Source organism: Balaenoptera borealis, assembly GCF_965194805.1.
Source record: "Balaenoptera borealis genome assembly, chromosome: 14".
Taxonomy (NCBI): Eukaryota; Metazoa; Chordata; class Mammalia; order Artiodactyla; family Balaenopteridae; genus Balaenoptera; species Balaenoptera borealis.
In genome coordinates this window covers 21,266,320-21,283,589 of record NC_138875.1, presented here as the reverse complement: position 1 = coordinate 21,283,589, position 17,270 = coordinate 21,266,320, and the positions used below count along the sequence as shown (strand labels likewise).

Here is a 17,270-nt window from a genome sequence, read left to right as displayed (position 1 = left end):
TAGAAAGAATAGAGCCACAGGAGAGGTTGAATAAAGACCTATCACTTCTAAGAGCTGGGACTGTCACTGCTATTCAGTGAGACTTTCTATCTCTGTACAGGCCTGTGTCTAACTTTTCCATTTTGTAAAATGAGAGCCTGATGAGGATTAATGTTTATTATTTAATGGGCTTAAGATTTATAACTAGTTCTAAGATATTATTGGATGTCCCGCCATATTGGAAATCAAGTGAACTGAGAGTGCCTTTTACTACAGTGATTACAGCTCCTAGAGAAATCTTTGCCCTCTGTTTTGTTTGGTGTCTGTAGTAGGACTTGACCAGCAAAGGATTTATGAATAATTCAGTCTAGAGAACTTTCCAGATTGCATCCAATAGTGGCATTCCAGACATTCAGATATTGACTCGATTTTGTACATTTGAATAATGCATTTTTAAAAATATATATATGGTCGGGTCACTCATTCCTTGGCCACTGTTTGGGCACAGGGTGCCTTCAACACTGGTCCCCTCCTGCTAGTATGCTGGGTCCAAGGTAATAAACACTGGATTCTAGGGACGACTGTAATGCGAACATTTCTAGAAACTGTTAAAGCTAACTCATGCATGCAATTAACCCTTTTTAGATGAGAAATACACATGTGTGTCTTCATCATTTTGTTTCATTGAGTTGAGGGACACAGATATAGTTCCTTCATCTTTGAAGTTCACATGGATCATGCATATGTTGTCTCTCTCTCTCTCTCTCTCTCTCTATATATATATATATATATATGTGTGTGTATATATGTATATATATATATGTGTGTATATATGTGTGTGTGTGTGTATATATATATTTCAGACTTCCCATTATGGTTTTGATCCTTTAAAGAGACTTCGTCCTTGCTCTCTAAGTCATCTCCTATAGAGTCTAAATCATCATTGAATAAAACAAGTTGTTTACATGGGTCCTTTAATAAAGGCTGACCTCCTGAGTGGTTTAAAGCTCACTGGCTCTCAGTTCCAATGTTGATGTTTCTCTTATCATTGTGGGTTTTCCTTCTTGATGTCCTTCATGGACTAAGCAGGAAAAGCTCACCTTTCTGCTGTGACAAGATACAGTAAGTATCCTGACAAAAAGAACTAATATGAACCTGCTCTATAAAAAAATAAATAAAATAAAATTCAAAAATTCAAAAAAAAAAAAAAAGAATGACCACATTTTAATAAAAAACACTGTTGGGCCTCTGTGTCGAGGAAATTGGGATCATTATAACACAAATGTTTTACCAGTATGGGTACCCCCATCAGACTTTATACCACAATATCAACCATGAGGTTTGCTGAATTTTCAAGGCTTTCCCTGGACCTGTCAGACCTTTATGGAATTAATCCTTCACATATTCAGCAGTTTCCACAAGATGAATACTTCATTTCTCATGAATCATAATAAAACAGCCTGTGCTTTGTTGGCAGTGACCTCTGCAGTCTTTTATTTTCAAGAGAAAAGATTAGACTTTCTTGCTATTTTATGGATAATGAAGGTGGGTTGTTGGTCTCTTGGCACCTTCAGTACCTGCACCTCTTTGTGCTCTCATATAAGTCTGTGATAAACTGATCACAGCATGATTATAGCAAATCTCTTCATATAACAAATTTTCTCCTAAATTTGAGGGTAATTTTTGTAAGTAGCAAAGTTAATATGTGTGAACTCATAGACTTTTATAACATGAGAGCTGAAGACACCTAGAAGTTACGCAGTCCAACTCCTTGTTTCATTGTTGAGGACATTGACTCCCAGGGGTGTAGCCCACACTCAGAGGGGCTAGTGAGTGACAGAGTTAGACAAAGTATTCAGGTCTCCTGACCCCTTGTGCTGAGAGCTTTGTTTTGCAAGTGTAACTTTTTTGCATATAAATTATGTAAATTGCTCTATTGATCTACTTGGACTCATCCTGAACTCTTTTCTTTTTTCAACAATCCATATCTAATCCCTCAGCAACCCCACTGACTCTACCTTTAAAAATGGATCCTGAATCTGACCATTTCTTATCAAGTCACGTCATCTCTCACCTGGACTATGGCACTAGCCTCCCAACTGGTTTCCCTTCTTCTTCCAATGACCCTTATTCTCAAAACAGCAACCGGGATGATTCGTTTAAAAGAAGATTTCTCAACCTCAGCACAATTGACATTTTGTACTGCATAGTTCTCTCCTCTGAAGGGTTGTTCTGTGCATTGTAGGACGGGTAGCAGCAACCCTGGCCACTTCCCACTACATGCAAGTAGCACCCTTCCCAGTTGTTACAACCAAAAGTGTCTCCAGTGTCCTGGCTGGGGGGTGGGAGTGTCTTCCCCTATTCAACACTACTGTTTTTATAACATAAGTTGGACCTTTTCACTGTCTTGAAAACTCTCCACTTGGTTTCCATCTTCGTCAGTGTTAAAGCAAAGTTCTTTTGCTTGTCTACCAGGTCTTACACATCTCCTTGTGACCTCTTGGCCTTGTCTCCCTGCAGATTTCTTCCCCTAGATGCCTATTCTTCGCCTGTTATGGATTGGATATTTGTGCCCCTCCCACTGCCCCAGCCCTGGCAAATTCTTATGTTGAAGCCCTAATTCCTGGTGTATATTTAGAGATGGAATCTTTGGGTTTAGTTGGGGGCCTCATGATGGGATTAGAGTCCTTATAAGAAGAGGAAGAGAGATCAGAATATAACCTCTCTCTCTCTCTGTCTCTCTCTCTCTCATATTATTACAAACATGTGGATAAAATAGCAAATTACTATGAATCAAAAAATGAATAATTTCTTAGAAGGAAATGCATATAGATTTCAACAGTGGCTATCACCAGGTGAAGCAGGATTATGAGCGAGTATTATGACATTTGGTTTTATGTTTATATGTTCTTATCTGTGTATAGTAAATATGGGCAACCTGATTAATAATAAGGTTCTGAAAGTTGATTGGTCTCTTAACAATACCTGGCATTCCAATGCTTGTCCACTTTTCACTGCCATCTGGATGGAGAGATTCCTATGCACTAGGTACCCATAACCTGGTACTTTTTCTAAACACTCTGAATAACCTTTCTCAGTGTTCCAGTTGACAGTTGTGCATTCATAAAAAGCAGTCCATCCCCCTACTGATGAAAAACACAAGGGAGGAGAAAGCCAGCTTACATTTTACCAAAATGAGGCAGGGGATAAAGGTTCAAACCCAGGGCAGATTAAGCAGCACATCAAAGTTTCTCTTTTAAGTGTTAATTTTGCATGAGGCCTAGGGAATTATAACCTAGAAGTCAGGCTGTGTTACCTGTTGAGCTGAAAAATAATCCCATTACAATTTGCCCAGTATCACACAGCAAAATCAAACTGTGGTTTAGAGATTCAGCTCTTGAAGCAGCAAAGAGATGAGAAAGCTACGACCCCACTCCACCTTGGCCCTTATCATTTTTCTTTACCATTGGATTTAGCCAGAGGACACTCAGACAGTTGCCTGGGGCGCACACTTCTTGCCCTATAAAAACCTCAGATCTCTCTGCAAAGCCTCCACTGCTTTGTGGAAGATGCCACGTGCTCAGAATGTCTGATGAAGAGCCTCTGTGTGGGACCATTGCTTCTTGAACTTCACATCCTGTATTTATATTTCTGAATTTTGCTCCCTGTCTTGTAAAGGGAAGAGGAAAAGAAGGATCGCTGTGTTAAGAACAAAACAGATTCAGCAACCTTTCTACGTGTATATTTGGTGGTATTGGACTAGGTCAGCAAATGTCCTGACACTAAGATCACTTTTCCTGATTCAGTCATGGTAATTTTCCAAGAGTTCACTCTTGGTAGATACGTCAGAACTGAGAAGGGTAGTATGAATTCGTATACTATTTGCTTACTTTTGCCATGGTCTCAAGGAAATAATTTCATGGGGGATAAAATTGCCAGATAAAATACAGTATGTCCAGTTAAGTTTGAAATTTGAATAAACAACAAAAAATGTTTTAGCATAAGTATGTCCTATGCAATATTTATTTAATATAAGCATTTGTTGTCTTAAGCACGTATATATTAAAATGTTATTTGTTGTTTATCTGAAATTCAAGTGTAACTGATATCTTTAATTTTTATTTGCTAAATCTAGAGATGCTAATGGGGGAGAAACTGGAACTATCCTTGAAAATGTTTCATTTCATCCATTGCTTCCCTACATTTTAATGATACTTAATAAATTCCCATAGTAAAATGCACTCGTGTTTCTTCCTGTTAAGTCTTTGCCTTATTGATATTCAGGAATAAATGCCATAAAACCTCATTCATTTCTGATTTCCATTTGTTAGTAATAAAAACTTGAAGTCGAATGGCTTGAACATAGTCTCTCTGAAGGGCTGGGATGCACACAGTCCTTTAAAGATATGACCACATCTTCGGACAAGTATTTTTACCGTGTCTCTTATCATAGTCGAAAAAAATCACTGATACTTCACAGAAACCCCTGTGGTCATTGGTTCCGGCTTTGGTGAGTTACACTTTCTCACCCTGGGCTGGCTGAAGTTAATGTTTTGCATTAATATGAAGTGTATAAAGTATACCTCCGGGCTCCAGCAGAATGAGTTCCAATTTTGGTTTTGCCCATCTAGAGACTAAACTGGTCTGAGGGGCAGGTCACCCAGGCAAGTGTTTAGAGTTCCAGTATTTTTAAATGCCATAATTATACTGTGGAGCTGAAAGGTAATGAAAGAAATGTAATCTGATAAAGAATACTATATTTTCCAAAACTTCTTTTGCAAGAGGATTATAGCTATTGCAGCTGATTAAAAGAAATCTTTTGACAGCTCCTTGTGCGAACAACCAAGAATATTCCAAAGAACATTCTAAATGTTCAATTGACTATAGAATTTTTTTTTTTTTCTTAATCCAGTATGGCCATTTGGTGTCCAGAGTGCTGGTGACAAAGGAAAGATGAGGCGTTGTCACCAATAGCACTCTTTCTTAGCCTTTTCTCTACTTTTTTTTCAGCCCCTCAAAGAGGACTATACAACAAATATTAATAAAATATGTGTTGAAATGGTATTCAGTTATTCGCCTTCCTGGATCATCCCGCTAACTTCATCTTTCTACTTAGAATTGACTATATTGCACAAATTCACCAAATATGGAACATTATAACAAGATAGTTCAAAAAACACAAGGATCCCCAAGCTGTAGGGATCCCCAAACTTCCCCAACTGGAAGTTTTGTAGAAGCAGTTCTCAAGCTTTAGTGAATGTGAGAATTTCCTGGAAGGCTAATTAAAGCACAAATTGTGAGACTCTGCCCCGTTGTTGCTGACCAATTGGGTGTGTCTGGGGTGTAGACTGAGATTGTGCATTTCTAACAAGTTCCTAGATGGTGTTGCTTTTCCAGGTCTGGGGACCTTAGTTTAAGAACCACTGTGTCAGATTTATATTCTGATATCCTAAACCAAGTAATATTCACATTAATTAGGGGACCTGTTAATTCATGGGTTTTTGTTTTGTTTTTTAAATCCCCTCCTCCATCACATAGCCTCACAGACCTTATAAGCTTTTGCTAGGGCTGATTCCAGAGTGGCAGCTGCACATGTAAGTGATGTTTGATTAATTGAAAATGGATTATATTCCATCACCCATAGAATAGTTTTAATTTCTTTCAGTGGAGGTCTCTTTCTTTATCTTAACACAAGAGAAACAGATGCAGTAGGATATATTTCTAAGAAAAGATAATAATGGCGGAACTTTCTGGGTTGATTACATGAATTTGGGGATCCACAGACTCTCCAAGCATCCCAAAGTAAAAGTTTTCATCATTTGAAAGAGACAAAATTATGCATAGTAAGTTCTATGGGGATTTGTATGACATTTTCTAATCTTAAACTCTTTTAGGAGCTTCTTTTTACATTCATGCTACTTTTCATAAATTTCATTTTTAGCTTTTATTGCTTTAAGCCGAAGATCTAAAACATTGGACTTGGAAAGGAATTTCTGACTTCATAGGGAATTATTTTTCACACTTAACAATGTTTAATACCGTAAATGAAATGTCATACCTTAAAAATCCGTTCTAAGTTAGTCTGCCTCTGTGACTGGTCTTTGAAATTAACAAGAATATGATAAGGAGGGCAAGCCCAGAGGGACTTAACCTTACAGAAACACTTTTACTATTTGCTTGATCATTTTGGTGAGTTTCTAAAACACATTGAGGATCTTCTCTATCTCTAGGTGCTCAATTAATATAAATCGGGAATATCCCTAGGAGTGTTTCTCCTATGCTTATTTATGTTTGACAAAACTAAAGCAAATAGATGTTAATATTTCTCCTTTGGGTCACCTCTTAAGAGTAGGCCTTCCTTTATATTTTCATTAGGAAAACATTAAAGGTTTTGCTGTGTTCGTATCTGCTTATGAACTACCATCTTTCAGAAGAAGAAGAAGAAAAAGAATAATGTCTAAGGATAATATGATACTCTATTTTTCTTGGACCAACACAGATAAGAAACAATACCAGTTAGTTAAATGCATATATGGCTCTTTGCCTAAATCCTAGACAAAGAAGATTTAGGAATCTTCCCAAGACAAAATTTGGAGAGAGAGAGGGCTGAGACTCACTTATTCTTATCATGAACTCTGGTATTAGACTCACTCGTACAAATTTCTTACTGGATGGGATTTTGGTATTCTCAAGTACATTTCTCTAAATATAATTACCTTATGTAATTTTATAGCAGGCCAAAAAGATTGCTTCTTCTATAAAGCAAGGCTGGGAAATGTTACTATTTGAGGGTTCAACAGAATGACCATGGGCATCTTAAAGATAAAACCAAACCAAAACAAAGTGAAAACTTCTCCTGTTGGCTTTCTTCTGGATGAAATTCTCACCATTGTTATTCTAATGTAAAATCCTCTGTAAAATTGTAAAATAGGTAGTTTCATTTTGACTCTTCCAAAGCATTCTTCTATTGCTTTCTGATTAAATCTTTCACCCATTTCCTAGGCGATCTGTATCCTCATCGAACTCTGCCCAAATTCCAGCCACAATTTTTTGAGCTACAAGTTCCAAATGTTATTTGTACTTCTTTGCTTTCTTTAGTTTTATCATCTTTCTTTCTCTGATCCTACATTAAATCAGTGTAGTTGATTTCACATTGAATTTTAGATGAAACAATTTGATAAAATTATTTTATAAGATATGATACACTGGTAGGCACATTCCTCCAAGAGGAACTAGTACTCTAAGAGAAGAGAGAGGAGGGTAGCCTAGATTGAAGTCAGTGTAATTATCAGTGAGACATTTCTTAGGCCTGTCTATACTCCCCAAGGGGGTGGAGGCAGCTTGCACCTACCATGAGCTAAAACTTTGAAACCAGGACCATTGGAGACACACCTCTTATTTCTCAACAGATTATATTTGCTTGGGTCCATGCCCATCTTTTCTAAAAATGAAGTGACTAATGCAAGTTACTTCAAGCAGCGAGACACCTTTATTCCAGAGTCATATGTTCAAAATATAATTGTGAAAAGGATCACAAAAGCTCAAATTGCCAGCAAACTGCAAGGGTAATTGTATTGAAGAAAAGTTAATCTTTATTTAACTTTCCCAAATTATGTACTCACAGTGCTGAAAACTGTCATAACCTCCTTGTTTCAGATTAAGTGGATTATTTATTTGTGATAATGGGCACATATGCTCATTAACATGCTGTCATAAGCAGCTGTGTGAAATATACTATGTGTTCTGTGACATAAATAAGGTGTTCAACACGAGGTTGTTGTTTAAAATATAGGCCCCAGGAAGAACAAAAAAGCAATCAATGCTTTTTAATATAGTTGCCTGGTCTTGAATTCTAAACTTATTTCTGCCTTATTAATGCTACTTGTATGGAAATTGCAGGTATTACTCTAGTGAAATATCTTGACATTTAAGGACATTAGAACTTCTTTCTACTTTCTCATCCTTGGTGTATCTCTAGCTAGCTGTTCACTGTTAGCATCTCAGTAAGCTTAGAGCAGCGTTCATTTGATGGATGTCTTCAACCCATCCTAATTCTGAAAGTTCCCAAACTGGATATTGAATTCAAAGATAATCAAGTTCAACACCCTCATTTCACAGAAGGAGCTGAGCTTCTGAAGATTTAAAAGGCTTGTTTGAGTCACAGATCTTTAAATAGTAAAGCCAGGACCAAGGGCTAACTATCCAGACTTCTGATGTGAAGTACTTTCCACTAGAGGAGTGGGCGGTTATAATTAGGTTGGCTACACCAAAACAATCTGAGGGGAGGAGGGCCTTATTGGACAATGAGAGGGTGAGGCTGTATCTTTTGGGATTTTTACCATTATAATTTACGGTAGACACGATGCTCACTGTTATTTTACAATTTATAATAATTTGAGCAAACTTCCAGCTGCTTTCTTTGGGTAAATGACCTAGTTGGATGAAATGAGTGTATGACAATGAATGATGGGCAAATTTCAACAAAAACAATAAAGTAACAGACTTATTTTGAATATAAGGTTTAGAAAAATTGGGTCTGTGGGAACATGGCAGATAACACCATGGAGAAACAGTGAGAAGCTGTTCAGCTTTATCTTGAAAGTGGAGTATACAAAGCTAGAAATAAGTCTGTCCATTGGTGCTAGTATGGGTCAATCCTTTATTATAAGAGCACTGATTATAAGCAATTTAGATGCCTGCCTTTTAAATAATAGAAAACTGGAACATTTTCACAAAGTAGAACAAAAATTGTTCCCATCACAGAAAAATTAAGGAAGCTAATGAAGTTGAGATTGTTATCCTGGAAAATTGAAGCTAAAACATAACTTAGGGGAGGGAGTATTTTTAAAGAAATTAAATGCTGCCTCAAAATAACAAGGGGCTCTTACAAAGATGTGTTCCTCTCCTCTGCACTGTTACACAGGGTGATTCAGGAGAAAAATGGGATTAAATGGAAGCAAGAAAATTCTGTTAAGACTCTAAGAATGATTCAATATTGAAAGCAAGGGATATTGTAGAATCCCTAGCCCCAGAGATCATTGAAAATGAAATTTAAAGTAATTGAACTTGAGTGATTTAGGTACACACCTGTCTGAGCAAAGGGTGAGCCCCATGACCTCCTGAGACCTCATCAAAGTCTTTGATTCAACAACCAAATATTCTGCCAAATGCTGTGCTGCCAGCCCTGAAAAGAATGTACTTAAACTAATTGTAGGTGTTTTACCTCCTCCAGATTCTTAAATGACCTTCTGTTCTTTCTGTTGATTTCTTATGTTCATAGATGTTTATGAAAAAAAATCCAACTATAATATTCACCTAGACTTCCTGGCTCGTGAGCAACATTTGGATGGAAATTGAGACACATCAGGGGTTTGTGACTTTAGGTGGTAGCTTTATTGACTTGCTTCTGCAAGTGGCATCTCTTACCTATTTTAAACCCACCTGAGCTTTGTTCTAAGTAACTTGTCCCACCCAGTTTGGAGCTGGTTTTTTGTTATTGTTGTTAATGAAATACTGTCTCTGAGTGGATTTTTTTTTTAATTTATTGGATACTAAAATCAGAATGCAGAGATAGAAATAGCCCCCTAAATCTTAGCTACCCCACTACTAACCATGGCTACTTTATTTTATTTATTTATTTAAAAAATACATTTATTTATTTTTGGCTGCATTGGGTCTTTGTTGCTGTGCACGGGCTTTCTCTAGTTGCGGCAATCGGAGGCTACTCTTTGTTGCGGTCCATGGCCTTCTCATTGTGGTGGTTCTCTTCTTGCAGAGCACAGGCTCTAGGCGCACGGGCTTCAGCAGTTGTGGCATGTGGGCTCAGTAGTTGTGTCTCGTGGGCTCTAGAGTGCAGGCTCAGTAGTTGTGGTGCACAGGCTTAGCTGCTCTGTGGCATGTGGGATCTTCCCGGACCAGGGCTTGAACTCGTGTCCCCTGCATCGATGGGCGGATTCTTAACCACTGTGCCACCAGGGAAGTCCCACCGTGGCTACTTTGGAAAATATTAGTCTATTCTGTCTAAATTTTCAAGTGTTGATTGATATGTGATGGTGGCCATGCCTAGATTTCTATAAATTCTTAATTTTTTATATTATTACATTTGGGACCAGTAGTTTCATTAATTGTGGTTACCTCAGTTGGACACTTTTTCACTTCTTTAACACAACATCCTTGATTTTAAGTTTCATTTAGCCTTGGGCATTATTCAAAGCCCCCAGGTGTTTCGAAAAAGTTTTGTGAAGAAAAAGCAAGAGATTAACTCCTGAGATCTGTTTGAATAAGTGAACATATTTCCCTGTACTTTCATGTTCCAGGTTTCCAGATTAAGTCTTTCACATCACTGCACTTCCTGTCGGAACCTTCTGATGCCATCACGATGCGGGGAGGAAATGTCCTCCTGAACTGCTCTGCAGAGTCTGACCGAGGAGCTCCAGTTATCAAGTGGAAGAAAGATGGCATCCACCTTGCCTTGGGGATGGACGAAAGGAAGCAGCAACTTCCAAATGGCTCTCTGTTGATACAAAACATACTTCACTCCAGGCACCATAAGCCAGATGAGGGACTCTACCAATGTGAGGCATCTTTAGGAGATTCTGGGTCAATTATTAGTCGGACAGCAAAAGTTGCAGTGGCAGGTAAGTGGATTTTTGCTTCTCCTCCTCTTCCTTCTCCATCTCTTCTTCTATTCCTTTTTTTTTTTCTTTTTGAGATTAAAAAAAAAACAAAACTGATATTTGCAAAAACAATGTATATTGTTAAGAAAAAGGAAAAAATGTAAAAACATGTATGTTTATTTCCTCATAGTCTTGATTGACTTTTTGCCTAAATTAGCTTGGAAAACAATAGAAGAATCTCAACAATTAACATAACATTATGAGATTTTCCAAAACAAAATTTGGTTCAAGTTGATCCACTACTTATGTGTAAGGAAGGAGTTTTCATTAATAGAAAAATATTAGAAAAATAATTTCCTAATTAATTCCATTTTACAGCCTCACTAATGATGAAAATTTGCAGTTTGTGTGCGTGTGTGTGTGTGTGTGTGTGTGTGTGTGCTTGTTAATTTGTTTGAGTTTTTTTTTTTTTGCCTTTAGAGCAGTGGATTTTATTTTAATTATAATGGCTACAACATATAAATCTCTAAATGAAAAATAAAAATTTGAATAGTGCTTCCAAATATCTTTATGCTTGGTAATGTATTGACTCAATAACCGAATAATAAGATGAAAAGTTTTTCTTTTTATGTATATTTTGAAGTGGTGCAGACCCTGAAAGAAACCGTTCTGAATGTTCTGGAATCCATGGATATTGCTCTTTTTGCCCCACTTATTTTGGTTAGAGGGTAGCTCATGATTATTTCTTTTCAGAGTTAGACCTGTAGGAAGAGGAATTAAATTTTACTCATTTCTATAATGATTCAGCTAAAAGTTGGGCTTTGACTTTGTTTTTTCGTTTTTTGTTGTTGTTTAATTTTGATATTGGACACAAAACAAGGCAAATGGATCCAACCTGAAATAAATTTAGGCCTTCAAATAGGTAAACAGGTTTGAAGGGCTCCTTTCAAATTTAATCTTTAGTTCTATTCACTTGAATGAATAGGCCATAATATAGTCATTTGATATGGGTTTCCTTTCCCAGGGTCCATGTAGTCTGTATACAGGAAGACTGATGAGATTGCGGACTCATTTTCAGCAATGACATAGACTAGGACAATCAGGCAGGACCACCACCACACCTTGTACTCTTCTAGTGAAGATGCGATAAGGTTGAAATCTGAAAAAAGGGATTTTGTCAGATTATGATATAAAAAATTAGATCTCATAGATAAGCAATCAGTCCATAAATTCAACTTCCTGCCACTCTTTTATGGCTTCTTTTCCTCACTAAGGACTCTCTTTCATATTTCAGTTAAACCAGACTATTCTGGAGCAAAGATGTCCTGTCGATACAGTGGTCAGCCATCTTGGTTTAACCTGGACTGACCTGCTTTTAGCACTTGAAAGTACTGGTCCTGAGAACCCTTCAGACCCACGTAAAACTAGAATAGTTGGTCAGCCTACCTAGTGGAACCCTCCACCTTCTCTAGCAACGCTAGACTGAAGCATGGGTGCAGAGCGTCTCCTTCACTCAGGACACACGTGAGGTGGCATCCTGATCAGGAAAACCAAGGCTATCAGCCACCTGGGATCTCTGAGTGATGGGTGTCTGAAATCTGATTGACGAGCGTAAAGTGTAGAGAGAACTGAAAGTCAATGTTAACGATGATTGATTAAAAAAGAAAAGTGGAGCAAGTGTTGAGGTTTGAGGTAAAAACTGCTTTCCTGGAATGCTCCAAATGAAGCAGAAAGGGTACAGTTTGATTTCCCGCATTTGAGAATTTCTGGACGCTCACATCCCATCCGTCAGTTGCCCACAATACAACGTAGCTCTGCCGATTTGAGTGAATCAGGCTGGTACTTTGATGCCTGTTCCAAAAGGCACACACATACGTGTGCTGTTAATGAAAATGTCCTGATTAGTTGTGGTTTCTGTTTCCTGTGATCTAGATTCACTTTTACATGCTCTGTTTCAATGGTGAGATGAAGAATAATCCCTTCCCTGTGAGATATTAAAATAAAGTGGCTTCTTCTTTTGACATTCGTATTCTGTACAAGGATAGGCTGGCAGATCCAGTCACTGAGTTACAATTTAATATTAGATTGTATCATTTCAAGGCAACGAGTCTTATTCACAGCCTTTTAAACACTTACCTTGCTGTTTGGCAACACAGCATATGTCAGTGTTATGTCTGTTGAGGTTAAGATTGCCAAACCACTGGAATGCACAAGGGGCATATATCTTCCCTGTAATAAAGACCACGGGCCTGATTTAATCTCATTTTTAAAGCATTAGCAGTCAGTAAACCAGTCACTCCTAAAAGGTAACAGGCAGCTTTTCTTTGGATGAGAAAAAAAAAATCTGTTCTCTACCCTCAGGTGATGTGTAGAGCTCATTTAATAGAATGCTTCTCTTCCATTTTTGATTTCTCAAAGTGTCTTGATAAAAAGAAATGTGGCAAATGAAATCGGTCCTTAATCAGTCAGCTTATTTCATGCAATGATCTTGCCATACACCATTCATTCTATTTTCTAAGAACTTCTCAAGTGCTCTTTAAGCCCCGAGTACATGCTTAGCTGGAGAGGGAGAGAGAGTAGGAAAGAGAAATGAGGGGCTACCAGCCCATTCAACATCTTGTTAAAAATCTCAGTGTAACAGGCTACCGACTGTCAGTATTTCTGGGAATTGTGAGTTCTATCAATAAGGAACACCTGGGCTATTAAATCTCTATTTGAAAGCAATTTGGCCAGTACTGGCTGAAACTTGGGAATTGCATTTGTATCCAATTAGCTCTAATCTAAAATGGTGCAGTATTTCTCTGCCTTGTGTACCTCTATTTAGCATTTCTAGATGGAGAACAGCTTGAAGAGAGAAGCAGAGCCAGACTTTGTTTATATAACTTCTCCTACCACCCTCTCCACTCAGTACCTAGAAAATCATCAGACACGTTTAGTAGTTTTTCAGTAGATATTCTTTTTACCAATGAAGATGTGGGACTTTCTGCCATCTATGGAGAGTTTCTGGCCGATGTTATCTTCTTCCTTCTCCTCCTCATGCACTTCTTCATTATTGATCTTGATGTGATCAGTTAAATTTACCTATGTGTGTCCCTACTCTTGATGGGCACAGTTGGAATAATTTGATTTATATCTCAATAGTCTACAAATTAATTAACTATTAGAAGATGGACTGTGCTGGAATATTCACGTGCTACTTGAAAAAAATAAAAGGCATGTGTCAGTTCCTTATTTCTTCTCATAACATCAAGATGAGTTTGCATCTGGCCAAGCACGTCTTCCCTCTGCCAGATGTCACCAGCTATCTGAGCCTGTATTCTCTTCCGTAAAACAGACATAATAATAATCTACCTCCTAAGGCTGTGCTGGCTTTCAAATAACATCTAGGATGTAAAGCCGTAGTGCAGAGTAGATTCTTATTCAATAGCAGCAGTAGTATAAATAGACTTAATAATGGTTATTGTGTTATTACAATTATTACTACTAGGAAATGACAACTTTCAATATTCCCATGTGGTGGTACAAAAAATTTGGGGGGGAAGGAGATAAATATAGGCTGCAAATCCTGAGCCATAAATATTATCATCCTAGATCAGATATCTGCCTTTGCAATCCATAATTACAAACTGGCAAGACTGAGTTGAGTTTTCAAATGGTTGAATCTCTGCAGTTTGTAGGCCAGCAATGCCAAAATCAGTTTAACTACAAAATTCATTTTTCAAAAGTTGATCTATTTTGTCAGTGGAGCCAATATAATTTATACTGGGTCTAGATCAAGCAACAACTGCTGTCATTTTGGAAAAAAGATGCTGGGCAATCTTCTCAACCAAGCCTCCTTGATCCCCTTCCAACTGAAAAAGATTCACCTGTGCTGGGTCCACAGGAGTTAGTCGGTCTAGATTGGGAGTTTAAATAATGCTGATGTGTAAGAAAACCAGATCACTACAGAGCTCCTCCGAATAATCATGAAAGAGTCATCTTATTCATTTTCCCAGATTACACCACCACCACAGATCCACCATCCAACACACCCACCTACCCACATGACTACTTGCCCATCTACTTCTCCTGCAGGGCTCTGAGAAGCCCAGTTGGAACCTAAGTGCTTCCTCTGCTTGTATTCACACTCTTGGGGATGGAAGGCGACCAGCCTCTCCTCCTTCATGTGAAGCAACACTGACTGCAGGATACATTATAGAGCATTTGTGTCCAGGTAGATTCTCTTTGTTGTTGTTAATTTTAAACATTTATGTCTTGAATATTAAAACCATTGACTTGCTTTATTTTATAGTCCTTTGCTCTTTGCACAGTATATTCATACACATTATCTCATAAGGCTCAAAAAAGCCCTGTGATATAGATACCCAAAATGACAGAGAACAAACTGAAAAGAGGTAGTGGCTTTCTACAGGCAGAGACTAGAACTCAGATTGTCTAACTCTGGCGCACACTTATTCCCTTATCATTTTGCTTCTCAGTCTAAGGACTAAGTTTAAGGATACTGCGAATAGTTTCCCACTCAGTCATTTATTTTTAATCAATGAAACTCTCCAAAATATAAACTGAGGGGAAAATAATAGTAGATTTCTTTTATGCATTTATTGCCTTGAAAATATCAACTTCTTATGGGTATAGGGGTTCAGAAGAGGCCTCCCCAAGATGTGCTACTTTGGTATGTGGATTATTTTGCGCTAAAAGCAATGGAGATCCTGTGGGCTCGAGAGAAACTACTGTCTGTCCCTTAACAACCTAGAAGAATTTAAATTGGGGATTTTTCCCAGAAAAAGAGTTATTGCCAGAGATATATTTTATCTAAGTGGCCCCATCTGTATGGCAGGACAAATATCTAATTACTAAATGTCTGCTGTTCTTCATATTGTCCTGTGAATGACCCTCCTGTTCTGGGAAGCCCCGGCCTGTATCCCACTCCTCAGCTCAGGACAGCATATATACCTCGTTTTGGTTTTCTGTCTCTGAACCTCTCACATATGTGGGTTCTCTTACACTCTCATGTATGTGGGATTCCTGTACGTATGAAATTAAATATGGTATTCTGTTAATCTGTCTTATGTCAATTTAATTCTTAGACCAGTCAGAGAACCTAGAAGGGTAAAGGAAAGATTTTTCCTTCCCAACGTGGGGAAACACTATGATTTGGATGTTTTCTTCTAAGATAAGATTTTGCTAGCACAGCTATGCATTAAATAATGACACAAGATCAGTCTCTCCTGAAATGTGCAGAGCATGTGATTTTTAAAATAAGCTTATAAATAGTCTTTCTAGGGGCAAGATTTTGGTTATCTTTTATCTTTGTAAGTGGTTTTATAATTCAGGTCGAATTTGCATTTTTTTTTTTTTTTTCTGTTTCTTGAAAATCAAGAAAATAAAAGGCCAACTAAATTGCATTTACTTGTGTTGTTATTTCATTCAGGAGCATATTTTTCTACTTCCTTATTACAATAGATGTTTCAAGATGCAAATTGTAGCACTCTGCTTTTAAATAACACAGGCATTATAATTAAAATTCCCCTGAGTTTAAAAAAAATAGTTACTTGAGGAGTAGTTTCAATGAATTCCCTTCCAGAATGCCTCCAATTTAAATGAGTTATGAAATAATTAGTGAAAGCATATTATGATGAGAGAAGCTAGAATTGCTTCAGCAGAATGAGCATTTTGTGAAATGATAACCTGACCTTTACGTTTTTACTTAAAAGGAAACAGAAAAAGGAGCTTGTCTTAAGAGAAGGGAGAATAAACTACATTGCCTCGGGCCACTCAAATGTTATGGAAAGGAAATAGCAAGCAAAAATGCTCATATTCCTTTCCTCTACAAGAACAAATATAAGAATCTTGCCTAGAAGGTCAAGTTCATCCAGTGAAGCAGTTTGGAAAATGTATCCCAGTGCCCTTGAATGCTCTCAGAATTCTCTTTTGGGGAAGGTTCAGTTACAGAGCAAAGTTTTACATTTTATACTGAGAGGGATATTGTTTATTTTCAGACGGTGAGCAGTAAAATCCATTGTTCTGACTCCATAATTCTTAATGGTCTTAATTATCTTCATTTAGCTAAGTGTTCTTTTGTTTTGTGGTTAAAACGTGAGAAAGAAAGAAAATTTAAGGAAGGATTGTGGTGTTATAAGTAATTGTTGTATGTGTGCTAATCTTATAATTTTCTTTTAGTTTTATTGCCAAATAAAACTGGGATAATCACCAATATTGCCCGGTGCCTACTCACCCACACACTCCCACACCCTCAACTTAAATAATGGCATTTTAAGGAGTAGGTTTTTAGTTGCCTCCTTCCTAAGTCAATTAACTCTGCAGTAAAATTAAAATAGAAATATATTCCTGAATAAAATATGCAGAGTAGAAAGACATCTTCTACATTATAAAAATTACAAAAGAAAACTTGACAGGGCTTTTTATAGTAGAAACATCAACAAAATAACTTTAAAAAATCTTCCAACCTTTCACTGCCTTTTCTTTGTCATGAATTCTAATTCATGTGACAGTGGAAACAGCTAATTATTCATTCTAAAATTCAGTATCTTAAGAGCACTGTTCTTTTATTCAACTGTTAAGCTAGCTACAGTGTGATTTTTGCTGGTGCTGTAATAAAAATGAAGGGGTAATATCTAAAATAGTAATACTATTTAGTAATACTAATAGTAAAAT

General features: G+C 37.3%; 1 protein-coding gene across 1 annotated transcript in view; it reads left to right on the top strand.

Moving 5' to 3' along the window:
- DCC (DCC netrin 1 receptor) overlaps positions 1–17,270 on the top strand; it is a 1,166,696-nt gene that overhangs the window by 396,460 nt on the left and 752,966 nt on the right. The window contains exon 2 of the mRNA XM_082353405.1: positions 10,296–10,616. Coding sequence (XP_082209531.1) covers positions 10,296–10,616 — 321 coding nt within the window. The remainder of the gene's footprint in view (positions 1–10,295; positions 10,617–17,270) is intronic.